Consider the following 26,561-nt stretch of genomic DNA (forward strand, 5'->3'; position numbering starts at 1 on the left):
AGATGTCCCATCTCACTTATCTCTTACCAAAAAAGGTACTGAGAAGTATTATTATCCATACTCCAGCTCTATCTTCAAATTCATCCTTAAGAAAACCATATCAATATTTGGGTTATTGAAGTGATTTTTAATTTAAATTAAATCTTATCTTGTAGCCCGATGGAAAGTGCCAACAACTGCTGTTTGATCGCGTGGCAGAGAATTATGTCCGACTTCTTGATTTGTGTCAAAAACTACGCAATGGGGATGCGTTTCTCAATGTAAGCTGTGTTGTTTTTTTGTTTTTTTTGGTAGTGAAGATTTTATTGAGTACACAGGGTTTCAAACAGCAATATACCACCACAAAGGCTTAGTATGCACATTTATAATCTCAGGATTATATGTTTTGCATACACAGTGCTAAATGTTTGTTCCCCTTTATTTGACAAGTAACAATGAATACATAAAACTTTTGGAAAACAGTAAGGGGTATAGAATAAAGGAAATTAAGATTTTTTTTAATTACAATTAGCAATATATCATAGACATTTAATACATTAAAGTGATTGTAAAGTCTTGTGTTTTTTTTTCAATAAAAATAACAAACATGTTATACTTATCTGCTCTGTTGCAGTGAATTTGCACAGAGCAGCCCAGATCCTCCTCTTCTCGGGTGCCTCCTCTGTGCTCCTGGCCCCTCCCTCCTGTCGAGTGGCTGGCCCAGCCCCTCTCTCTCCTGATTGGCTGACTGACTTTGATTGACAGCAGCGGGAGCCAATGGCGCCGATACTGTGTCTCAGCCAATCAGGAAGGAGATTCTCAGATGGCCGAGACACTCGTGGACATCGCTGGAGAGAGATGGAGCTCAGGTATGTATCGGGGGGTGCTGGAGGGCTGCACACAGAAGGCTTTTTATCTTAATGCATAGAATACATTAAGATAGAAAACCTTCTGACTTTACAACTCCTTTAAAGTTGTTGTAAACCTCAGACATAAAATATAAACAAAGCATATCCCTCTATAGCAGGGATCTCCAAACTACGGCCCTCCAGCTCTTGTGGAACTACACATCCCATGAGGCATTGTAAAACTCTGACATTCACAAACATGACTAGGCATGATGGGAATTGTAGTTCCTGAACAACTGGAGGGCCATAGTTTGGAGACCCCTGCTCTATAGTGTGTACTTGTCCCAATCCAGACCACTAAGTGTAATTTCTGTCCGTTGCCTCAATCCTTTGTTATAAGCATGTATTACTTCTGCCCAGTTTTCCTTACCCCAAAAGAACAACAGTGACAGGGGAGAGCTCCAGCTGATAAACCAGACTGTTGGAAAACTTTTGTCCATCAGCAATTGCAACAAATTAGTCTTTTCAATCAGCCCTCTGGCTGTTAAAAAAAAGAAACAAAGTATCTATGGCCAGCTTTAAAGCAAATCTTACACTACCACGCAAGGTCTGCTTCCTATTCATGCTCCCAAGCCAAAATGCTGCTGTAAAAATAAAATAATACAAAGAAAAAACTTGTGAGGAAAAGGGTTAGTAAATATACCCACTTTACCCTTGCTCAGTAAATGCTGAATACCCCACTTTTCACGTGTGGATATTTACAGTATTAGATTCTTTTCCTCACAGTTTTTTTAAGGTTACTGCAGCATTTTGTCATGAAGGGAAGATCTAAATAAATAAGTGTGATTTTTTTTAGTGCAAGGCTTTAACCACTTCAATACAGGGCACTTATACACCTCCCTGCCCAGACCAATTTTCAGCTTTCAGCGCTGTCGCAGTTTGAATGACAATTGCACAGTCATCCATCACTGTACCCAAACTAAATTTTTATCATTTTGTTCCCACAAATAGAGCTTTATTTTGGTGGTATTTGATCACCTCTGCGGTTTTTATTTTTTGCTAAACAAATAAAAAAAGACCGAAAATTTAAAAAAAAATAAAAGTTTTGCTTTTGTTTCTGTTATAAAATTTTGTAAATAAATAAGTTTTCTCTTTCACTGATGGGCACTGATAAGGCGGCACTGACGGGCACTGATAAGGCGGCACCGATGAGGTCGCACCAATGAATGGGCACTGATGGGCACTGACGATGGGCACTGATATGCGGCACTGATGAGCACTGGTAGGCGGCACTGATGGGTGGCACTGATATGCAGCACTGATGGGCATTGATAGGCGACACTGATGGGCACTCATGGGTGGCACTGGTGAGCACTGATGGGCACTGATAGGCGACACTGATGGGCACTGAAAGGCTGCAAAGATGGGTTCTTATGGGTGGCACTGATAGGCAGCACTGCTGGGCACTGATGGGCACTGATAGGCGGCACTGATGGGCACTGATAGGCGGCACTGCTGGGCACTGATGGGCACTGATAGGTGGCACTGATGGGCATTGATACGTGGCACTGATGGGCACTGATACGCGGCACTGATAGGCATCCCTGGTGGCACTGGCAGTGGTAGGCATTGTGAGTGGGCACTGATTGGCAGCTGCCTGGGCATTGATTGGCAGCTGCCTGGGCACAGATTGGTATTTACCTGGGGGGAGCATACCTGGTGGTCTAGTGTGGATGGCCATCCTGGTGGTCCTGGGCGGCATGATGGTGGTCCTGGGCGGGATCCGAGGGGGGGCTGTGCTGATAAACAATCAGCACAGACCCCCCCTGTCAGGAGAGCAGCCGATTGGCTCTCCTCTACCAGCGTCTGTCAGACGCGAGTGAGGAAAAGCCGGTCACCGGCTATTCCTATTTACATCGTGATCAGCCGTGATTGAACACGGCTGATCACATGGTAAAGAGTCTCCGTCAGAGACTCTTTACCTAGATCGGAGTTGCGATGTGTCACACTGACACACCGCAACAATGATCGCCGCGATGGGCGCCCCTGGGGGCTTAATATCCTGAGGACGTCATGTGACGCCCAGTCAGGATATTGAAACCACTTTGCCACCGTCATTCTGCTATATGGCGGGCGGCAAGTGGTTAAAGACTAACATTTTAATATATATATTATGATTTTTTTTATAGCAACAATGGAATTTAATTAAATCATCGTCATGTGTTAATTTTGTTCCCAAACAGAGTTTCCCTTTATCTGTAAGTCAGACCATATACAGCAGCTTCTGTTTCTCCTTTCCTCAGTCCTTACACCAGTTCCAGTCAGATGATTTCAAGACACAGCTGTGTAGTGTGATTTGGCAGTGGTTTGGAGGTTTGTAGCATACTATCTGCTTGTTTTATGAGGAATAAACAACTATATTATAACATCTTTTTAATTATAAAGGTATATGTCCAACACCTGGCAGCTATAAAAGTTGGGACTATGACACACTGGAGCCAAAAGATGACATGCCCCGCAAAAAAGAAAAGCAAAGGAAAGGTAAGCAGATTTGTTAACAGCTGCTTGCAGGGCTGGACTGGGACCAAAATTTGGCCCTGGACTTTATCCAGACCAACCCACTTTAATTTTGCAAACACGCACAAAAACAATATATAAACTATATGCAATTACGCCAAAAAAATAAGTAAAAACATTCTACTGTAAGTATAAACGGCTTTTTTTTTAACTCTTTATTTAAAGAGAAAGATGCATTCCAACATTACAGACGCCTTTAGAATGACGTGTAAGTTACACTCCGTTCAATGTATGGTGATTAGAGAGAGGAGAGCCATCGTATTACACAGAGCGGGAAATCTCCCGCTTACACGGCACAGCCGCTGTGTGCAGTCTATCATAGGAGCCCATCCAGGAGGCGGGACTTCGTATGTGTCATGGCTGGGCTCAGCCCTTCCTTCTCTGAACTGGCCGCTCAGCTGCTGGCTAATTGCCAGCTCCCATCTCTCTCCACAGTTACCCAGCTGTTCTTGATTCTACTCGTCAGTCCTAGCTACTTAAAGCCATCCAGCTCACTTGATCTCTGCCTTCGCCTTTGTCAACATCACAGAGACTTTCTCCTGCGTTCCTGTTGAAGACTTGCTCCGCTGACATCCCTTCTGGCTCCTGATCCTGATTGCTGTACTACTACGTTCATCTCTGGCTCTCTGACATTGGCTTGGCTGACTACCCGATCCGGTTACTGAACTCTGGCTTGTTTTGACCACGCTTTCTCTGTTTACCTTTTTATTATTATTATTATTAAACAAGTGTGATTTGACTATACTTCTGTCTCAGTCTGATTCATGGTTCCTGATAGTAGGATACAGTCAATCCACTTGTTGGTAATATTTTTTCCAGATTGGATGAGCAATATCACCGCATGGATCAGTTTCCCATGGCGTTACAAACACTCCTGTGTCGCACGGCTCACCTGGAATCTCCCACTGTGGCTGTTCCGGTACAACCTGAGTTGCAGGCCGTCCCTGCTGCTGCGCCAGTCTCTGTGCAGGCACCCGCCTCGAGAATTACCCCTATAAGAGGTATGTCTGGTTCCACTCCGCTTCCCCAGCGATTTGGGGGTGATCCAGTTCAATGCAGAGGGTTTCTCAACCAGGTTGAGATATACTTTGAGATGCTGCCCCAGACGTTTCCCATGGACAGAAGCAAAGTAGGTTTCGTGATATCTTTGCTTTCTGAGAGAGCCTTGGCCTGGGCAAACCCTCTATGGGAGACGCAAAAACCTGCTGTCTGGAGTTACCCTGAGTTTGTGGCCTCCTTTAAAAGTGTATTTGACGTTCCTGCACGCTCCGCTTCTGCTGCCAAGTGCCTTATGTCCATCAAACAGAGTACGAGAACTGTTGCCAACTACGCCATTGAATTTCGTATTCTGGCAGCAGAGGTTGCTTGGAACAATAAGGCCATTGTGGCTGCCTTTTTACATGGACTCTAGGATTCCATCAAGGATGAGATAGCAGCCCGAGATATACCCACTGAGCTGGAGAAGTTGATCATGTTTGCCATCCTCATTGACTCCAGACTCAGAGAAAGACTCTCTTTTAAGGAGCTCTTGCGGAAGCCTTCTGTACGTTTGCCTCCAAGTTTTGCAATCCCACCCATGCCTCCCTCACCTCCCATGCCTCCTGGTACCAAGTCGGCCAGTGAAGATGAACCCATGCACTTGGGCTTCACGCGTCTCTCTGTAGATGAGAGAACCTTTAGTAGGAGGGAGAGATTGTGCCTTTATTGTGGCCAGGCAGGTCACTTTTTGTCTTTTCCTACCCATCCAGGGAACGCCCAAACCTTGAGGTCCTGTCATGGACAGACCTTAGGTGGCATTGTTTCGTCCCCAGTTATCCAGAAGGGTAAGCACCTGGTTTCAGTCACCCGATTTTAGCGATGTCTTTGACAAAGGTCAAGCCGGTAGTTTGCCTCCACACCGGCCTTATGATTGCGCAATTGACCATACCCCCTCGTGGCCGGGTTTACCCTTTGCTGGTCTTGGAGGATAAGGCCATGGAGGAGTATGTTGCAGACGCACTTTCTCAAGGTTTCATCCGCAAATCCTCGTCTCCTGCTGGTGCTGGTTTCTTCTTTGTGAAGAAGAAGAGCAGTGAACTGAGACCTTGTATTGATTATAGGGGTCTCAGTCGTTTCACGATCAAGAATGCCTACCCGATTCCGTTGATCACAGAGTTATTTGACCGCCTCAAGGGAGCAATGGTTTTCATGAATCTTGATTTGAGTGGGGCATACAATCTCGTGCGGATTAAGGAGGGCCACGAGTGGAAAACTGCGTTTAATACCAGAACAGGCCATTATGAGTACCTCGTAATGCCTTTTGGCCTTTGTAATACCCCAGCAGTTTTGCAGGAATTTATTAACGATGTCCTCCGAGAGTTGTTGAAGTTATGTGTGGTGGTTTATCTCGATGATATCCTCATATTTTCCAAGTCCCTGGAGAGCCATCACACAGATGTCTGTCATGTGATTCAGAAACTAAGAGAGAGCAATCTCTATTTTAAACTGGAGAAGTGCGAGTTCCATCGTGAACAGGTTAAATTCCTGGGCTATGTCATTTCCCCTGCTGGTTTTTTGATGGACCCAGAGAAACTTTCGGCAGTCCTACAGTGGCCCCGACCCATGGGTTTACATCCTCTGCAGTGTTTCCTGGGCTTTGCCAACTATTATTGGAAGTTTATTCGTAACTTCTCGCTCTGGTCAAGACCCTGACTCATATGACCAGAAAAGACGGTAACCCATAGAGTTGGTCTCCGGAGTCCATTAAGGCCTTTGAGAGTCTCAAGGCTGCCATTGTTTCTGCTTCTGTGTTGGCACATCCTGATCCTACGTTGCCTTTTATCCTTGAAGTTGATGCTTCTGAGATGGTGTTGGCACCCTTCTGTCTCAACGCCCTGCCTCTGAGAGCGCTATGCATCCTTGTGGCTACTTTTCCAAGAATTGTCACCTGCGGAGTGCAATTACGAGACTGGTGACAGAGAGCTGTTGGCAAACATTTTAGCCCTGAAAGAATGGAGACATCTCCTTGAAGGGACCACTGTACCGGTTCTCATTCTTACTGACCATAAGAATCTCATGCTCTTGTCTGAGGCTAAAGGCCTCTCTCCCAGAAGGGCGGGATGGGCTCTTTTCTTGTCAAGTTTCAATTACATTATTTCATTCTTACCCGTTCTAAGAATATAAAGGCTGACGCCTTGTCACGATAATTTTCCTCCACTTCCAAGTTGGAGTCGGTTCTGGTTCCTGTGATTCCTCCTGATCGTATTCTGGCTATGGTTCACACCAGTCTTACTTCTCCTTTGGGTGACAAAATTCTTGGTGCTCAGGTCCATGCTCCTCCTGAGAAACCTTGTGATCGCTGCTTTGTCCCGGAGAGTCTCCGTACTGCCGTGCTCCAGACTTACCATTCTCCCAAGGCAGCTGGCCACCCTGGGAAGAATCAACTCGTTTGGGCCATTTCCCAACAATTCTGGTGGCCTAGTCTATGGGCTGATGTAACTGCCTTCGTAGCTGCCTGTTCAGTGTGTGCTCAGAGTAAGACTCCACGACACCTTCCAGTGGGCCTCCTACAACCCATACCCAATGGAGAGAGGCCCTGGACCCACCTGTTTATGGATTTAATTGTGGAGTTACCCAACTCCCAAGGCAACACTGTTATCCTTATGGTGGTTGACCGGTTCTCAAAGATGTGTCATTGTATTCCACTTAAGAAGTTGCCCACTTCTAAGGAACTGGCTTCCATTTTTGCTCGGGAGATCTTTCGCTTACATGGGCTACCCAAGGTGATTGTCTCGGACAGGGATAGTCAGTTTGTCTCCCGGTTCTGGCGAGCCTTTTGTGCACAGTTGGGAATTCAGCTTGCTTTCTCCTCTGTGTATCACCCGCAGTCTAATTGGGCTGCAGAACGAGCCAAACAAGTCCTTGGAGCAATTCCTATGTTGCTATATTTCTCACCATCATAACAACTGGTCAGACCTTTTACCGTGGGCAGAGTTTGCGCACAACAGTGCCTTGAATTCTGCTTCCCGATTGTCCCCATTTATGGCGAATTATGGTTTCCAACCTTCCATGTTGCCTGACTCGTTTGTTCTGCAGATGATTCCTGCGTTAGAGGAGCATCTCCGTGGTCTTTGTTCCACTTGGGCACAAGTCCAGGAGGCTTTGCGTCATGCTAATGATAGGTACAGACTCCATGCTGCACAGTTGGGAATTCAGCTTGCTTTCTCCTCTGCGTATCACCAGCAGTCTAATTGGGCTGCAGAACGAGCCAAACAAGTTCTTGGAGCAATTCCTACATTGCTATATTTCTCAACAGCGTAACAACTGGTCAGACCTTTTACCGTGGGCAGAGTTTGCGCACAACAGTGCCTTGAATTCTGCTTCCCAATTGTCCCCGTTTATAGCGAATTATGGTTTCCAACCTGCCATGTTGCCTGACTTGTTTGTTCTGCAGAGTGTTCCTGCGTTAGAGGAGCATCTCTGTGGTCTTCGTTCCACTTGGGCACAAGTCCAGGAGGCTTTGCGTCATGCTAATGATGGGTACAGACTCCATGCTGACCGCAGACGCCTGCCTGCGCCTTCCTACCAGGTTGGGGACAGGGTCTGGCTGTCATCTTGCAACCTCCTACTTCGTGTTCCCTCACTGAAGTTCGCACCTCGGTTTATTGGGCCCTTCCGTATTCTTCGCAGGATTAACCCAGTGGCTTACGCATTAGACCTTCCTTCTAATATGCGTATTTCAAATGTATTTCATGTCTCCTTATTAAAACCTTTGGTCTGTAACCATTTTACCACTTCGGTGCCACATCCTCACCCTGTACAGGTTGAGAACCATGAGGAGTATGAAGTACAATCCATTGTTGACTCCCGTAGGTTCCATGGGCGCATACAGTACCTGGTGCATTGGAAAGGGTACGGTCCGGAGGAGCGCTCTTGGGCCTCATCCGCGGACATACATGCCCCTGTCCTCCTCCGTGATTTCCATAGACGTTTTTCTCCTCAAGCCTGGTGGTCCTCCGTGGGGGAGGGGTCATTGAGGAGGGGGTACTGTCAGCCCTTCCTTCTCTGAGCTGGCCGCTCAGCTGTTGGCTAATTGCCAACTCCCATCTCTCTCCACAGTTACCCAGCTATTCTTGATTCTGCTCGTCAGTGCTACCTACTTAAAGCTGTCCAGCTCACTTGATCTCTGCCTTCGCCTTTGTCAACATCACAGAGACTTTCTCCTGCGTTCCTGTTGAAGACTTGCTTGGCTGACGTCCCTTCTGGCTCCTGATCCTGCTTACGGTACTACTACGTTCATCTCTGGCTCTCTCTGACATTGGCTTGGTTGACTACCCGATCCGGTTACTGAACTCTGGCTTGTTTTGACCACGCTTACTCTGTTTACCTTTTTATTATTAAACAAGTGTGATTTGACTATACTTCTGTCTCGGTCTGATTCATGGTTCCTAATAGTATGACAGGAGCTGTCGGATAAGTGGGAGATCCCCACTTTGTGTAATCTGCCTTCCTCTCCGAGGCAGCCCAATGAGCCCAGTGGGACCCATGGTAGGGTCCGCCCTGGGGGCCTCCTTCTGCCCCAGCTTGCGGTGACAGACTTGGTCCGGGGACAGTGTCCTCAGTTCGGGGACTGTCCCTGAAAACTGGGGACTTCTGGTCACCCTAGGCTAGTGGCCAGCAGGCCCCACAGGTCAGTAGCCAGCAGGACCCACAGGTCCGTGGCCAGCAAGACCCACAGGTCCGCCAGCCTGTGTTCCTGCTGGGAGCTGGCTGCAGACCTGTGGGTCCTGCTGGCCACTGTCCTGCTGGGAGTGGAAATAGCCTATGGGTCCTGTTGGCCGCTGGCCTGTGGGTCCTGCTGGGAGCTAGCCAGGGTCTATGGGTCCTGCTGGGAGTTGGGTATGGCCTATGGGTCCTGCTGGCCTGTGGGTCCTGCTGACTGCCGGTCTGTAGTCATGGTCAGCAGCCAGCAGGACCCACAGGTGACTGGCCAGCAGGACCCACAAGTCCATGGCCAGCTCCCAGCAGGACCCACAGGCCAGCGGCCAGCAGGACCCATAGGCTATTCTCCGCTCCCAGCAGGACCCACAGGTCTGCGGCCAGCTCCAAGCAGGATTTACAGGCCACGGGCACTGGGGCAGAGTAAATGAGGTGTATGGGGGGGAACAGATGGGATGATCATGTGGTGGTGTCAGGTCTATCAGCCCAGTGGGACCCATGGTAGGGTCCGCCCTGGGGGCCTCCTTCTGCCCCAGCTTGCGGGGACAGACTTGGTCCGGGGACAGTGTCCTCAGTCCGGGGACTGTCCCTGGAAACTGGGGACTTCTGGTCACCCTAGGCTAGTGGCCAGCAGGCCCCACAGGTTAGTAGCCAGCAGGACCCACAGGTCCGTGGCCAGCAAGACCCACAGGTCCGCCAGCTTGTGTTCCTGCTGGGAGCTGGCTGCAGACCTGTGGGTCCTGCTGGCCACTGTCCTGCTGGGAGCGGAAATAGCCTATGGGTCCTGTTGGCCGCTGGCCTGTGGGTCCTGTTGGGAGCTGGCCAGGGTCTATGGGTCCTGCTGGGAGTTGGGTATGGCCTATGGGTCCTGCTGGCCCGTGGGTCCTGCTGGCCGCTGGTCTGTAGTCATGGTCAGCAGCCAGCAGGACCCACAGGTGACTGGCCAGCAGGACCCACAGGTCCATGGCCAGCTTCCAGCAGGACCCACAGGCCAGAGGCCAGCAGGACCCATAGGCTATTCTCCGCTCCCAGCAGGACCCACAGGTCTGCGGCCAGCTCCAAGCAGGATTTACAGGCCACGGGCACTGGGGCAGAGTAAATGAGGTGTATGGGGGGAACAGATGGGATGATCATGTGGTGGTGTCAGGTCTGTCACTTCTCACAAGCTATGGGCCGATGGCAGCTGCCAGCTCAGGCTCATAGCTCAGCAGGACAGGTCCTCCTCCTTGCAGGGCCATGGCCTCCTCCAGTCCTGGAGGGGTGGGTGATGCTCCTGTCTCCTGGGGTCAACTTCTGGTGTGTGCAGCATGCACAGTGTACTATAGCCAGAGGCGCACCCAGGCCAGCCATGTGTGTGTCCAGTCTGACTGTCCAAGATCCGACCATGGGAACCGAGAGTTGTAGTTATCTCACTAGGCTCAGGCTGGCTGCTCTCCAGACTTCACCCACCTGGAGCAGGGAGCTTGAGCACGCAGCCTCTGCCACAGACTACAACTCCCATAAACAACAGCGGCTCCAAGACTGACAGATAAGTGACGAGTCAGTCGGACAGCCATGGTTAAATGAATGAGTTATACTTGGAAGGGTCGTGGCCCCCTCAGGCCCCCCCCAGCGACGCCACTGTACAGTGGTGCTCAAATGAATGGCTGCACGAGACGCGCAGCCATTACTTTGACAGGTTGTCACTGAAACCTGCCCACTGAGCCATCGGCTCACCGGCAAAATCCTGGTAGTCCCGATGGCCAGTACATGCCTGGCTGCTTGAAACTGTCATGTTCATGAGTACAGAAGTGATAACATCAAAACGCTTGCTTTTAGATTATTATATATTCGATTTGGCGGTTCTACTCTTGTGTAAGGATGAGCTTGGGTACTGTCCAAACCTATGTTCGCTGGAAGCCTGAAGGAAGCTGTCAGTACCGGACCGATTAGCTGGGATGGGGATCCTGACGCAATTACACCATAAGAAGAGGATGCTTGTGACATCACTGACCTAATATGGCCTCATGGCCATATTAGGTCAATGTCATTGGCCTATTGTGGCCATATAAGGTCAATGATGTCATGATGCATCCCGCTCTTTTGTGTACAAATGCCCCTGCCTGCAGCTGATTGGCCTGCCAATGACAGCTTCTTTTCAAGTTTGGACAGAACCCAAGATCTTCTCTATACTTGAACTGCATGATAACAGGATAACTATAGCAATCTTATGCTGACAGTAGAAACACAGGCTATTCACACCTTCCCGGCATAGGCAAGCATTGTGACTAGAATGCCTCGTGTAGGGGTTTATCCCCAAGTTTTTTCATGTACTTACGAGCTTTTGGAATGTTTGACAAATGCTGAAAAATCTTTGTGAATATTTAGGGTGGTTTTCCTTTCTCATTAGGAAAATAAATGATAATTTTACTGTGCTTGCACCATTTCTGAATACTTACCTAAGGAGCACAGTAATACTCAATCACCTGCATGTATGACCTGCATCTAAAATGTACTCCAGACCAGCACTCTTAGGATCAGGAGTCACAGGAGATTAAAATTATATAATACATTGTTAGATTTTTTTTCGTTATAACTGCTGGAAAAGTGCAAAAAAAAAAAAAAAAAAATACAGTTGATCCTTCCAGAAATCTTGTAAAAAGATAACTCCCTACACTCTCTGGCTGTCATGACTGATATCAGTCAGCATTGTTTTTTTTTGTTTTTTTTTAATATAATCTTTATTTAAGACAAAGACAAAATAACATGTCATATGAAACAAATCCAAGAGTGTTGAAATGTAAGCTTCTTGAGGACATGTACAATATATGGAAATACAAATGATAGAAAAGGAAAAGAAAAAACAGTTTTAAGGCAATATACTAATAGGGCTCTCCCCAGAGGAAATTAGGAGCAGCCTGGAGGGCATAATTACTGATTTGTGCATTAAAGGGTCCTAACAAGTAAACCCATAATCCAGTCTTAGACTCACAAAACCATGAATAAAAGAAAACCCAAGAATGTATTAGGTTACAGTCTAATACTGGGGGAAGGGGGCATAAGATGCCTCCATCTAGCCTCCTCCAGCATGTTACCACTAGGAGAGCCACTCTAATGGGGAGCACACACGGTCGGACTTTTGGACCGGACTTGTCCGACAGACTTTCCAGCAGAATTTCAACGGACTTTTGACGGACTTCCGACGGACTTTTTAACGAACGGACTTGCCTACACACGATCACACCAAAGTCCGACGGATTCGTACGTGATGACGTACACCGGACTAAAACAAGGAAGTTGATAGTCAGTAGCCAATAGCTGTCCTAGCGTTGGTTTTTGTCCGTCAGAATAGCATACAGATGAGCGGATTCCTGGGTCCGGCGGAGTAAACGTAAAGATACGTAAACGACGTAAAGATTTGAAGCATGTTCCAAATCTAAAGTCCGTCAGATTTGCGACTGGAAAAGTCCGCTGAAAGTCCAGTGAAGCTCACACACGATCTGATTGTCCGTCGGATTTGGTCCGTCGGAGTCCGTCGGACAAGTCCGGTCGAAGGTCAGACCGTGTGTACGCCCCATTAGGCATGTTGGAACATCGAAGAGGAGAATCAGCATCATTCTCATAGGAGGTGACCTCCCCTACAATAGCAAGACATGAATTCTGCATGTCAGTCTAATCCATTAGAACAGTGGTATCTAAACTGCGACCCGGGTGCCCTTTGCTTGCTTTTATCCGTCCCTTGGGACACTATTTCATCCACTGATACCAACAATGGGGCATAATTCCCACCACTGATGCCAATGATGGGGTGCAATTCCTCTCAATGACACCATTGATGGGGCCCAATGACATCAATGATGGGGTGCAATTCCTCTCAATGACACCAACGATGGGGCCTAATGACATCAACGTTGGGGCACAATTCCTCCCACTGACACCAATCATGGGGCGCAATTACTCCCACTGAAACAAACTATGGGGAATTATTTTTTTCCTGCTGATGTCAGGACCTTTTCTACTCCCAATGGCCACAGTCTGGCCACCCTAAAGTCTTCAGGACAGTAAACTTGCCCTTTGTTTAGAAAGTTTGGAGTCCCCTGCACTAGAAAATAGTATATAAACTGAGTTTCAGAAATAAGAGAACATTGTTTACACCCTAAGGAGGAAGAGATGAAGAAGAACAGGTACATACCTTAACTCTCACAAATAGTACAGTCGCTCACACCAAGTCCATCACTCTGTAATAGCAAAGTAGTAGCAAACAAACAAGGAGGTGAAAAAGGTGGGGGGAGATAGGAGATGGCTATATCAGTCACAAAAGGTAAGCCTTGTTTCGCTGCTGTTGAAACTGAATACGCTGTCTAAGGGATGGTTCCACCAATTCTAGCAATGCCAATTCCAAACTGGATGATACTTGTCTTGAATCGTAAATGTGGTCTAGCTATGATGCCCAGATGCTAGTGAATCACTCGTGGGTACTTATGCAGGTCACAATCCAGTCCTCAGCTTCCCTGATCTCATTCATCTTGCAGATCCACTCCTCCTGGGCAGGAATAAGTGTGCGCTTCCAATAAATTGGGAGCAATCCTTGGCTGCTTTCAATAACTGAGGAAAGATGCTTCTCTTATACTGGCTAATCGGTAGAGGAGGGATGTGGAAGAGAAAATGAATCGGAGAAAGGGGGATATCGAGACCAAGGATATCTTTTATCTGAGCCTTGAGAATAATCCCAAAAGGGTACAATCACAGGACATTCCCACCACAAATGGAATAGCGTACCTCGATGGCCACAGCCTCTCCAGCACAGATCAGAGATAGAGGGATATATTCGTGACAAATCAGCGGGCACCTGGTACCAGCGTGAAAGAATCCTAAAGTTTGTCTCCTGCGTTTTGAAGTCAATGGAGCTGGAATGAGTATGCTGGTACAAGTGAGTCAGCTGAGTTGTGGCGAACTCAACTTTTAAGTCCCTTTCCCAAATATGTGGGCTTGGCGGTAGAAGTAGCGGAACCCAACAGTTGATATCGTTTGAAAACCATATACGGTATAGGCTCTTCCACTATAAAAAGACGTTCAAAAGAAGTAAGAGAGGATATATCTTTGATAGTACGCGCATTTACCTGAAAAAAGCGGTGAAGTTGCCTCTACCTCCAGAAATCCATACAGTATGTGAACCACAGTGTCGTGCCTTCAAAGTCTTGTAAGCCAACAGCTTACCATTCTTCAGTCAGCTATGTTTTTAGCTATCTTTTTGGACTACAACTCCCCCCTGGAATGAAGAACAAGAGAAAGGATAGTGTTCTTGTGTTCTTTAATCCTGACCTGGAGCAACATACTGTAGAAATCGTACAGTGAGTGAACATTGCCACCCTAGTAATAAGCGTGTGTTTCTGGCAGGATCACCGGGTGCAGGTGACCTGGGGGGGGGGGAAGGGGGTGTCTGTGGATGGGGTGCACTGTTTACCGCCCCCCCCCCCCCCAGTATTATACCACCAGCTGCCACTGCACTGTAGCAAACACAATAATGTATTTTCACACAATACAATGCTCTGACACACATACATCTTAATTTTTATGTCCTACAGATTCTTCTTTTTTTGACCTGTATCCCTCCAAAGAACAGATACCGGTAACTACCTGTTACAATATGAAGCCTACGAAGAATTCTAAACAAAAGGTTGGTTTTACTATTAAATGTTATTAATGATAATTAAACAATCATGTTTATGTTGTTTAAACTAATATAATACATATGTTGCTGTTTCCTCCTAATTACTAGCTCAATTTGACATTTAGGGAGCAATGCCAAGCCTATCAGGGTTACAGATAGTGCAAGTTCTTCCGAGACCTAACATCATGCAACAAATTGATTTTGTGTGTGAGGGTAAAAAATATATAAAGGATTTACCTGAATGTTATATTTATTAATTCAATGTCTTCGTCTTGTAGTCTCATCCAACATTTTGTGAACCAGAATTTACGTGCATGGCTTTTAACCTAAATGGGCACAGCCCTCTCATGCAGTATTATCTGAAGAAAAAAAAAGCTGAGTCGCAAGCTGGAATAAACATCTTGGTTCGAAGGACTGAACTTCAGAAGCAGGTACCATATCCTTTATAATATTTTTATACATTTTTTACAGTTATTAAAATCTCTTTATTTTCACTTCTTTGACAGGCAGTGTGGGTTTTAATATAAAACTAATAAAAGTCTGTCTGTTCTAAAACAGGGAGATATTTGGAGGTTTGGAGAAATTAGAAATAATGTCAAAGAACTATTTTAGTGCGTAAGATGCTCAGGGGAGCGATATGGAGGGTATTGCGGCAGGCAGTATGTGCAGTATAGTAGTAAGGAGGGCATGACAGTGGGCAATGTAGGAAAAGAGAGTGGCATGGACCGCTAGCAAGGGCAATTGGAGAGGTAAATAAATAAGTATTGATAATACTGGTAAAAATAGTAATTGAGGTCCAGTTTTGTTTTTTTGGGGGGGGATTTTATCCCATTTCCTTCTCTGGAAGTTCGGAGCCGCAGCCGGCTCAAAATAGCAGAAGTACTCTATAGTAACAGGAGAAAAAGGAAAAGAGAGCAGCGCCGCACTAAGTGCAATAAATAAGTTTAAAAGCAGGCTTTAATATGCTTAAAATGCATTCACATTTTGGCTGTATTTGTCAGGCATTTGGGTTAAAAGTTTTTCTTTCTCAGCTGTGCTGGGCATTCCTTTGATTTTCCTGGCTGGACAGCAGCGATTACACAGTCCCCGGTCGCTGCAGTGGCGTCCATAGCTCCTAGGCTGGAGAGATCACAGGCAGGCACATCAGCTGGATATTTCAAGAGGACACGCCAGGCGCTGGAGAAAAGGGGGCGTGGCTTAAGCGCTCACGTTCGGAGCATGCGTACTCCTTCATCAGCCATAAGTTAGCGTGCTCTTGTTTCTGTTCCCCAAAAGGCAAAACAGAAGTAACATTTATTTTATTATTAACACCCCCCCGCCGCCCACCCACCCACTCGCTCGCTGTCTGCAGGTCGGTCCGGAACTTACCCTACCTAGGTGGCAGGTGACGAGCATTGGGCAGCGGCTCCTGTGTCCTCTCCTTCATCACAGCAGCTTCCGCTATGCTTCGCCTCCCCTCCTCCTAGGTGTCCAATAGGATTGCCTGTCCTTTCAGCCAATCGGGTGACGGATCTCAAAAGTTGCTTCCTGATTGGTCAGGAGGAGGATCAGTGTTATAATAGTGAATATTCATTCGCTATTGTAACACACCTGGGTGGGCTCGGTTCGCAGTACTCTGCGTCCCGAGCCCACCCCATTTTGAAGCCTATTTGAGCCTCTGGCTCTAATTAGGTGCTTCAAAAAAACACCCATCCCCCACTGGAATCCATGCATCCGGCGTCCTGCAAGGGGTTGGATGCATGGATAGGGGGGATGACGCCTGTGCGCCCTTAATGGACGGGCCGCCCCTGAAATACAGTGAATCTTTATTAACACCACAAAACTGATAGCACTTAATAAAAGCATTAGGTTTTTGTCTAAGTTAGCAGTAAACTTTCTAACATAATATTGTTTAGTCCTCTGTGGTGATGGTTAGCACTTCTGCCCTGAAGTTCTGGAGTCCTTGGTTTAAATTCCAATCAGAACACTACCTGCATGGAGTTTGCATGTTCTCCCTGTGCTTGAGTTGCTTCTGGTTATCTGGGCCTGGCGCTAGCAATAGGCAGGTCAGGCAGCTGCCTAGGGAGCCAGGGTAATCCAGATTTTTATAATACCTGCAGGGCCGGCGTCACCATCTATAAGACAGCATAGGCGCCTTATGGCACCAGGCTTGGGGGGGGCGCTAAAATACACCTGTTAAGACACCCCCGGACTCTGTGCAGAAACAATTTGCCCTCTCCCGTTCTGTCAGCCTGCTTTTCTAGAGCTTTCCGGGACCACTCTATCCCCAGCCTGCAGTGCCGCCCTAGCAACGTCAGTGAAAAGAGGAGGAGACAGAGCCAGGACAAAGAGCAGCTGGCTGGCCCGAAAGTGCCTGCATGATACATGGAACTGGCCAAGGCAGATGAGATGGAACCCCTTCATGTAAGTCTTGGCCTGCGCCGCAATTTCCCCTTCCTACCTCCTCCTGGACCATTTGTTAAGAGGACAGGCAGTTCTCGAAGTGAAGCCACCACCGCCGCTGCCTCAGGTAGTGGAAAAACAGCACCCAGCTGAATTAAAAAAAACTTTGAATCTGCTGTCAAGTTTATAGTGCATTGCATTGTGTACAGAGGGGAACAGATGTGCGGGGGGGGGGGTGTACAGAGAGGAACTGATGTGTGTGTGTGGGGGGGGGGGGGAGGGGGGTGCAGAGGGGAACAGATGTGCAGGGGGTGCAGAGAGGAACTGATGTGGGGGGGGTACAGAGGGGAACAGATGTGCAGGGGGGTTGGGGGGGTACAGAGAGGAACTGATGTGTGTGGGGGGGTTGGGGGTACAGAGGGGAACAGATGTGCAGAAGGGGTTGGGGGGGTACAGAGAGGAACCAATGTGTGTGTTTGGGGGGGGTTGGGGATACAGAGGGGAACAAATTTGTGGGGGGGGGTACAGATGTGCAGGGGGGTGGGGGGCTACAGAGAGGAACTGATGTGGGGGGTTGGGGGGCTACAGAGGGGAACAGATGTGCAGGGGGGGTGGGTGGTACTGAGAGGTACTGACGTATGTGGGGGGGTTGGGGGGTACAGAGGGGAACAGATGTGCAGGGGGGGTTGGGGGGTACAGACAGGAACTGATGTGTGTGTGGGGGGGGTTGGGGGTACAGAGAAGAACTGATGTGTGTGGGGGAGGGGGGGGGGGGTTGGAGCGTACAGAGGGGAACAGATGTGGAAGGGGGGTACAGAGAGGAACCAATGTGTGTGTGGGGGGGGGATTGGAGGTACAGAGGGGAACAGATGTGTGGGTAGGATACAGTGGGGAACAGAGGTGCAGGGGGATACAATGAGGAACAGAGGTGTTGGGGGGGTGCAGAGGGGAACAGGCATTCAGGGGACTACAGTGATGAAGCAATTGGGGTGATCTGAGATGTGAAGGTTAAAGAATTGTGGTGATCTGAGGCCTGAAGATACAGGAATTGGGGTGATTTGAGGTGTGGAGGTTCAAGTTCACCTTTGTAAAAAAATAATAAATGCAGATCTTTTTGCAGGTAAAAATATGTGCAATTATTATTATTTTTACTAGGAGCCTGTAACGCTTCATCAGTGTATCTGTCTGCTCATACGGCCAGGCAGTTACAAAGTTAGCCTGTCCATATACTACCTTAGCCTGTCCATTTACTACCCTAGACTGTCCATATACTACTTTAGCCTGCCCCTATACTGCCCTAGCCTGTCTATATACCCGCAGACCATGGCTGGCGTGAGAAAGCGAGCCAGTGCCATTGATATTTGTCTTTAGGCCGGGTCCAGAGGTCCTGCCGACCACGGCTGAAGAAATAGGTGGAGAGACGCCGCAAAAATCAGGGGCGGAGTCAGGGGCAGAGCCAATGGGGGAAGCAGCAAAATGAGGTTTTGCCTAGGGTGTCAACACCAGCCCTGATGGCACCCCCACGCATCTCAGCACGCAGTGCGTTTGCAGGAACCACAGGGAAATCGCATAGTCAAAACAACCATGCGATTTCCCTGTGGCCGTGTTTTTTAAAAGGTGCATGCACTTTTTTTGTGGGAAACGCAGGCACAGTAGGCTATTAATTTGAATGGGCTGCCGTGCCCGTGCAAAAGCAGCCCGCATTAAATGCGGAAGTGTGAGACTAGGGTAAGCGATGACTCAGTCATAAAAAATTCCAGATATATTATATATGTTGCTGTACTAATATAGTGAAAATAAATGACTACAAACAAAAGTTTTACCAGACTGAAATGACTCCACTACAGAGTCTGATTCGCCTGTTGTATACACTTCCACCAGACACATTCAGTTCGCACCCATTGGTTCCAATATGTCAGGCTGGCTTTCTCTCCAAAATTGATAGAGACAATGGTGACGATATATATAATGGAGTGTCCCCATGTAATCAAAGCAAGGAATGCCACATAGTGTAAATTGGCTAAAAACTTTAATGTAAACACATGATACACATTCTACTTACATGATAAAAAGCGTGTAAGCGCATAAAAAGTCAGAATTTCAAGCTGTACAGCAAAGGTTCCAACTCCAAAGAAGCATATCAGTGTCGCCTGTAGGTTCCGCCCAATGCGTTTCTTTCCATAGGACACCATCTGTGACCATTTCAGTCTGGTAAGAGTGCATTTCTTAAAATGGTGAGGTCTCACGTGTGACTACAGTTATAGAGTAGCATGACCTCCGCACAATATCAGTGGTGTTTTCCTCAAGACACATATTGGAATTGGACTATTTCATATACTCTATTCACCTTTGCCATATTTCATTCTGATATGGAGATTTGTCTGTAGCAATTTATTTTCACTATATTATGACAGCAACATATATGATTTATGTGTTTATTTTGTTTGATTTACTATTGGTTGCCAGCAGCTGTGTTTATTATCTCTAGTCACACCAGCCCGTTTTCTATTTTTGTTTGTTATATAAATTCCAGAACCTATGTAGTTCTGGACTGTGTTCACAAATGTCTGACACACATAGTCCACTGCAAGAGCCTCTCACCTTGTGACTTGCTACAAAGTTACAATGTTGCAGTCTGAATAAGGCCCCTTTCACACGATCGGACCGTTCAGGTCCGCCTGTCAGTTTTGACGGCGGACCTGAACGGGCGATCCATGTTAGCCTATGGAGCGTCGGATGTCAGCGGAGACATGTCCGCTGACATCCGACCCCGTCCGATCCGCTAAAAGCAGACGGATGGCTCTACGTCCAGATCCGTCGCTGGCGGATCGGATCGGGTGAGATCTGACGAAAACGGACACGCTGTCCGTTTTCGTCCGATCCCTCCATAGGCGGCAGCGGCGCCTGACAAGCCCCTCCCCGCTCAGTGAGCAGAGAGGGACCTGTCATCCGCCGGCTCAGCGGAGATCAACGGACAGATCTCCGCTGAGCCGGCGGACCGAGGCGGGCTCCGTAGAAACGGAGTCCGCCTCATGTGAAAGGGGCCTAATAGGTGACTGAAAATGCTTCCTCCTGCCAGCAGCAGACCGATGACATCATCTCAGCCTTGGCCAGGTCACTTGACTGAATTTCAGTAACTGTTTTTTTAAATGATAAAATTAAACTTTTAAAAAAAATTATATTGTTGTTTTATACTGTTACATGTTATGAGTTTTTTCTTGCAGACTTGTAAAGTTATTGATAGATCAGTTTAATAAGCAATCTATAATGCCGCGTACACACGGTCGGACTTTTCGTCTACAAAAGTCCAACGGACGCTGACGGACTAAAGCTGGCTGGTAATCCGATCGTGTGTGGGCTTCTCCGGACTTTCAATGGACTTTTTCAGCCTCAAATCCGACGGACTTTAAATTTGAAACATGCTTCAAATCTTTCCGACGGACTCGAGTCCGGTCGAAAAATCCGCTCGTCTGTATGCTAGTCTGACGGACAAAAACCCACGCTAGGGCAGCTATTGGCTACTGGCTATCAACTTCCTTATTTTAGTCCGGTGTACGTCATCACGTAAGAATTCGACGGACTTTTGTGTGATCGTGTGTAGGCAAGTCTGTTCGTTAGAAAGTCCGCCGCAAGTCCGTCGAAAGTCTGTCGGACAGGCTGTCGGACTTTTGTAGCTGAAAAGTCCGACCGTGTGTACGCCCCATTAGAGTTACATTGAATATTCATTAAACTTCTTAACCAACTTTTCTTTGCACTACATATTCAGTGAGTGTGATGATCACAAGAAGACAAGATAAAACAAGAAGACCAACAACTGCACAAAGAGGAGGCTGAGCCTTCTGAACTCTACAAGATGTTGGAAGAAAACCTAGATGGAAGCTATTTAAAATCAATATAAACTAGGGCTCTGTTCACACATATGCAGGTGCAATGGCATGTTTGCATTTTTGTACATTTACAGTGCCTTGAAAAAGTATTCATAATCCTTGAAATTTTCCACATTTTGTCATGTTACAACCAAAAACGTAAATGTATTTTATTGGGATTTTATGTGATAGACCAACACAAAGTGGCACATAATTGTGAAGTGGAAGGAAATGATAAATGGTTTTCAAAATATTTTACAAATTAAATATCTGAAAAGTGTGGCGTGCATTTGTATTCAGCCCCCTTTACTCTGATACCCCTAACTAAGATCTAGTGCAGTTGTTCTCAACCTGGGGGTCGGGACCCCCTCAGGGGTCGAATGATGATATGCCAGTGGTCATCAATTCCTGGGCTGTTCCTAAAGCCTGCACTGCTCTCTCTGCCTTTTTGTGTCCGCGCAGCAGGTCTGTCTCTGGAGCCTGTGGCCGCCCAGCTGGGCTGTTCCTGGAGCCCGCGGCCGCCCACTCAGCCTCTTCGCAGCCGCCCATTCAGTTCACAGCATGGGTGGGGGGCAGAGACTAGAGGTCAGCTGACTGGTGAGGAATGTGAAGTGGGAGAGGCTGGAGGAGACCCTATCTCCTGATTTTGGCATAGGCGTCACTGCTACGAGACATCACAAAGTCGAGACACAGTAAAGCCAGAAAACTCCCAGTCTATTTTTGATAATGCTTTTTGAAAATGTCTAGGTGTTTTAAATAAGCCTTGCAGGAGGTAAATGTCATTTTTCATGTGTGCGCTGTAATATTTTGTTCTGTTGTATGGTCCTTTGGCTGCACCATCTTTAATGCATCTTTTAGGGTGTGCCCCCCAAATATCTTGTTTGTCTATTGTATGGATTCTGACCAAATCCTTTTGGGTGAGGAGCACCCCACTCCCTCATCAAGTGCCTGTCATTAGAGTCCAACTGTGTCATGGGTGGAGACCTCAAATTCTCCCATATAGAGGAGTGTATTGCTCCCATGGTCCAGAGAAGCAGGATCTCCCAGTCTATGGATAGTGTAGGACCCACTAATCATGGGGTACTTTGTTGCAGTAAGTGGGCTTAAGCACCATATAGCAATATGGTGTGACCAAATCCCCATATTTTTTGATAATGATTTTTGAAAATGTCTAGGTGTTTTAAATAAGCCTTGGAGGAGGCAAATGTCATTTTGCATGTGTGCGCTGTAATATTTTGTTCTATTGTATGGTCTTATGGCTGCACCATCTTTAATGCATCTTTTAGGGTGTGCCCCCCAAATATCTTGTTTGTACAGTGAAGCCAGGGACACAGTGAGTAACACTACCCGTGATTATTGTTGTTATTAAAAGTCCCCACTACAGTTCTCAGATCAGCAGATGACCTTGATCAAGAGGACCTAAGTTGGAGGGGGGCGTGGCCGGATGTGATCGCGGCAGGAAGTTTCTTCCCGGAGCTCCGGCAGTCATCCGCTCAAGTATTCTGTTTTGCGCCTGACCGCTTTGATATTAATCTCTGCAAGTGTGACTACGATCTGGGGGAAAGGATCAGGAACAAAACGATGCCCTCCTCGACAATAAAGAAGCAGGGCAAACAGCATCCCCAGCCGCCGTCAGGTCAGAGGCAGCTGCGCTCTCAGGAGAGCATGGCGTCTGGCTCCGCCCACACCATCTTGGTTCCTGTGTCAACGGCACAGCGCGCCCAGACACACACAGGGAAGATGGCGCAGCGTGAATCTCCCTCACAAAAAGCTCCAGAGATCCCTGCCATGCTATCACAGGAGATAGAGGTTGATACGGATGGCATTACAGGGCCCATCTTGGAAGCCATAGCGGCCTCAAAAACGGAACTGGTCAGTCGCATAGATTGTTTGGCGTCAGAGTGCAATCTTATACGCCATGATCTAGATAAGATCAGGGGCAGGCTGACAACGGCCGAGGATCGAATCTCTGAGGTAGAGGATGTCTCTCACACGCAAGGCTCACAATTAAATGAGTTGAAGGATATGGTCCGGGCGTTACAGCGTAGAGCAGATGACGCGGAAGACCGCCAACACAGAAATAATGTAAGAGTGGTGGGACTCCCTGAGGGGGTGGAGGGGTCAACCCTGTCAACCTTTGCTGAACAGTTCTTTAAATCGCTATTATCGCTGGGTGACCTCCCCCCAACTTATGTAGCAGAGAGAGCACACAGAGTCCCCACAGGAGCAAGGCCGTCAGGTGCCCCACCTCGCCCTTTCCTGGTACGGTTCCTGAATTACAAGGACAGAGACATGTTGTTAGCCGAAGCGAGGGAGCATCAGGATCTCAAATATGAAAACGCACGCATAATGCTGTTTCCTGATTTCTCAGCGGAGACTCAACGCAGACGGAGATCTTTTACAGATGTCAAGAGAAGGCTCAGAGAAATGGAGTTGAAATACAGCATTCGGGTCCAGTTCAAAGGTTCAGTAAAGTTCTTTGACACACCGCAGGAGGCATGCGATTGGCTGGACACAAATCCATGAAGCTTTACTAGGCAAGATGGCTCTTGTAAGCTGGTTTTTGTTTCTTTCTTCTTTTTTTCCTTTTTGTTACTTCTGGAATAGCCACAGCCACTCATTTTTTTGGGGGTCTAGTGCCGTTTATAAATCTGGCGGCTATGTCTGCATAGGGGTTGTTGGTTCTGAAGTAAGCTCTGAATTAATATCAGGGTATATTACATTTTTCTCAACCTGTAATTTGAACCCTCCATCAAGGTCGATTTTATTTTTTCTCTCAGTATGGAGTTCTTTGGGTTTTTCATATTGTGCAGGCTCTTTTTATTTTTTCTCTCAATATGGAGTACTGTGGGTTTTTCACATTGTGCAGGGAATATCATCACAGTATTTTCTACATCTGCACAGTTAAGTCACCTGCTAGCAGAGGCGGCTCTAGACTTTGTGAGGCCTTAGGCAAAACTTAGACATGAGGCCCCACTGTATTATGAACTGTATTAAGAGGGTACAGTATAGGGGAGTGGACAATACAGGGGGTAGGTAAGTGGGCATAATAAAGATATATTTTCCCTGCACAGGGAAGCTGCTCTCACAGATCCTACCTATTCTGGTAGGCTGTCACAAAGAGAGAAATAAAGGGGGATGGGTGGAGAAAGAAAGAAAGAAAGAAAGAAAGAAAGAAAGAAAGAAAGAAAGAAAGAAAGAAAGAAAGAAAGAAAGAAAGAAAGAAAGAAGGAAGGAAAGAAAGAAAGATGGAAGGAAAGAGAGAGAAAGAAAGATGGAAGGAAAGAAAGAGAAAGAAAGATGGAAAGGAAAGAAAGAAAGAGATATGGAAGGAAAGAAAGATGGAAGGAAAGAAAGAAAGAGATATGGAAGGAAAGAAAGATGGAAGGAAAGAAAGAGAAAGAAAAATTGAAAGGAAAGAAAGAGAAAGAAAGATGGAAAGGAAAGAAAGAGAAAGAAAGATGGAAAGGAAAGAAAGAAAGAGATATGGAAGGAAAGAAAGATGGAAGGAAAGAAAGAAAGAAAGAAAGAAAGAAAGAAAGAAAGAAAGAAAGAAAGAAAGAAAGGAGAAAGAAAGATGGAAAGAAAGAAAGGAGAAAGAAAGATGGAAAGAAAGAGATGGGGATGGAAGAAGAAGGAAGGAAAGAGAAAAAGAAAGAATGACAAAAATAATGGAAAGAAAGAAAGAAAGATGGAAAGAAAGAAAGAAAGAAAGAAAGAAAGAAAGAAAGAAAGAAAGAAAGAAAGAAAGAAGGAAAGATGGAAAGAAAGAAAGATGGAAGGAAAGAAAGAGAAAGATGGAAAGAAAGAAAGATGGAAGGAAAGAAAGAGAAAGATGGAAAGGAAAGAAAGAGAAAGAAATATGGAAGGAAAGAAAGAGAAAGAAAGATGGAAGGAAAGAAAGAGAAAGAAAGATGGAAGGGAAAGAAAGAGAAAGAAAGAAAGAGAAAGAGAGAGAAAGAAAGAAGGAAAGAAAGATGGAAAGATGGAAGGAAAGAAGGAAGGAAAGAAGGAAGGAAAGAAAGAAAGATGGAAGGAAAGAATGATGGAAGGAAAGAATGATGGAAGGAAAGAAAGATGGAAAGGAAAGAAAGAGAAAGAAAGATGGAAAGGAAAGAAAGAAAGAGATATGGAAGGAAAGAAAGAGAAAGAAAGATGGAAAGGAAAGAAAGAGAAAGAAAGATGGAAAGGAAAGAAAGAAAGAAAGAAAGAGAAAGAGAGAGAAAGAAAGAAAGAAAGAAAGAAAGAAAGAAAGAAAGAAAGAAAGAAAGAAAGAAAGAAAGAAAGAGAAAGAAAGAAGGAAAGATGGAAAGATGGAAGGAAAGAAAGATGGAAGGAAAGAAAGAGAAAGAAAGATGGAAGGAAAGAAAGAGAAAGAAAGATGGAAGGAAAGAAAGATGGAAAGAAAGATGGAAAGAAAGAAAGATGGAAAGAAAGAAAGATGGAAAGAAAGAAAGAGAAAGAAAGATGAAAGATGGAAAGAAAGAAAGAAAGAAAGAAAGAAAGAAAGAAAGAAAGAAAGAAAGAAAGAAAGAAAGAAAGAGAAGGGGTGGAGAAAGAAGGAAGGAAAGAAAGAGGCTAAAAGAATGGAAAGAAAGGAAGAAAGAAGGAAAAAAGAAGAGATGGAAGGAAAGAAAGAAAGGAGAAAGAAAGGAGAAAGAAAGGAGAAAGAAAGAGATGGGATGGAAGAAGAAGGAAGGAAAGAGAAAAAGAAAGAATGACAAAAATAATGGAAAGAAAGGAAAAAAAGAAAGAAAGAAGGAAAGATGGAAAGAAAGAAAGATGGAAGGAAAGAAGGAAGGAAAGAAGGAAGGAAAGAAAGAAAGAAAGATGGAAGGAAAGAATGATGGAAGGAAAGAATGATGGAAGGAAAGAAAGATGGAAAGGAAAGAAAGAGAAAGAAAGATGGAAAGGAAAGAAAGAAAGAGATATGGAAGAAAGAAAGAGAAAGAAAGATGGAAAGGAAAGAAAGAGAAAGAAAGAAAGAAAGAGAAAGAAAGGAAAGAAAGAAAGAAAGAAAGAGAGAGAAAGAAAGAAAGAAAGAAAGAAAGAAAGAAAGAACGAAAGAAAGAGAAAGAAAGAAGGAAAGATGGAAAGAAAGAAAGATGGAAAGATGGAAGGAAAGAAAGATGGAAGGAAAGAAAGAGAAAGAAAGATGGAAGGAAAGAAAGAGAAAGAAAGATGGAAGGAAAGAAAGATGGAAAGAAAGATGGAAAGAAAGAAAGATGGAAAGAAAGATGGAAAGAAAGAAAGAGAAAGAAAGATGAAAGATGGAAAGAAAGAAAGAAAGAAAGAAAGAAAGAAAGAAAGAAAGAAAGAAAGAAAGAAAGAAAGAAAGAAAGAGAAGGGGTGGAGAAAGAAGGAAGGAAAGAAGAGACTAAAAGAATGGAAAGAAAGGAAGAAAGAAGGAAAAAAGAAGAGATGGAAGGAAAGAAAGAAAGGAGAAAGAAAGGAGAAAGAAAGGAGAAAGAAAGAGATGGGGATGGAAGAAGAAGGAAGGAAAGAGAAAAAGAAAGAATGACAAAAATAATGGAAAGAAAGGAAAAAAAGAAAGAAGGAAAG

The 26,561-nt window shown here is 46.0% G+C and overlaps 1 protein-coding gene across 2 annotated transcripts in view; it reads left to right on the forward strand.

The window, feature by feature from the left end:
- FAM227A (family with sequence similarity 227 member A) overlaps positions 1–21,333 on the forward strand; it is an 80,562-nt gene extending 59,229 nt beyond the window's left edge. Inside the window, exons 6-11 of one of the 2 annotated variants that reach the window (XM_073592528.1) lie at positions 156–260; positions 3,071–3,200; positions 3,273–3,368; positions 14,666–14,757; positions 15,030–15,182; positions 20,900–21,333. In XM_073592528.1, coding sequence (XP_073448629.1) covers positions 156–260; positions 3,071–3,200; positions 3,273–3,368; positions 14,666–14,757; positions 15,030–15,182; positions 20,900–20,902 — 579 coding nt within the window. In that variant the 3' untranslated portion in view covers positions 20,903–21,333. The remainder of the gene's footprint in view (positions 1–155; positions 261–3,070; positions 3,201–3,272; positions 3,369–14,665; positions 14,758–15,029; positions 15,183–20,899) is intronic. The other variant, XM_073592527.1, reaches the window with a different exon arrangement.
- The last annotated feature ends 5,228 nt before the right edge of the window (positions 21,334–26,561 follow it).

This window comes from Aquarana catesbeiana, linkage group LG07, assembly GCF_042186555.1.
Source record: "Aquarana catesbeiana isolate 2022-GZ linkage group LG07, ASM4218655v1, whole genome shotgun sequence".
Taxonomy (NCBI): Eukaryota; Metazoa; Chordata; class Amphibia; order Anura; family Ranidae; genus Aquarana; species Aquarana catesbeiana.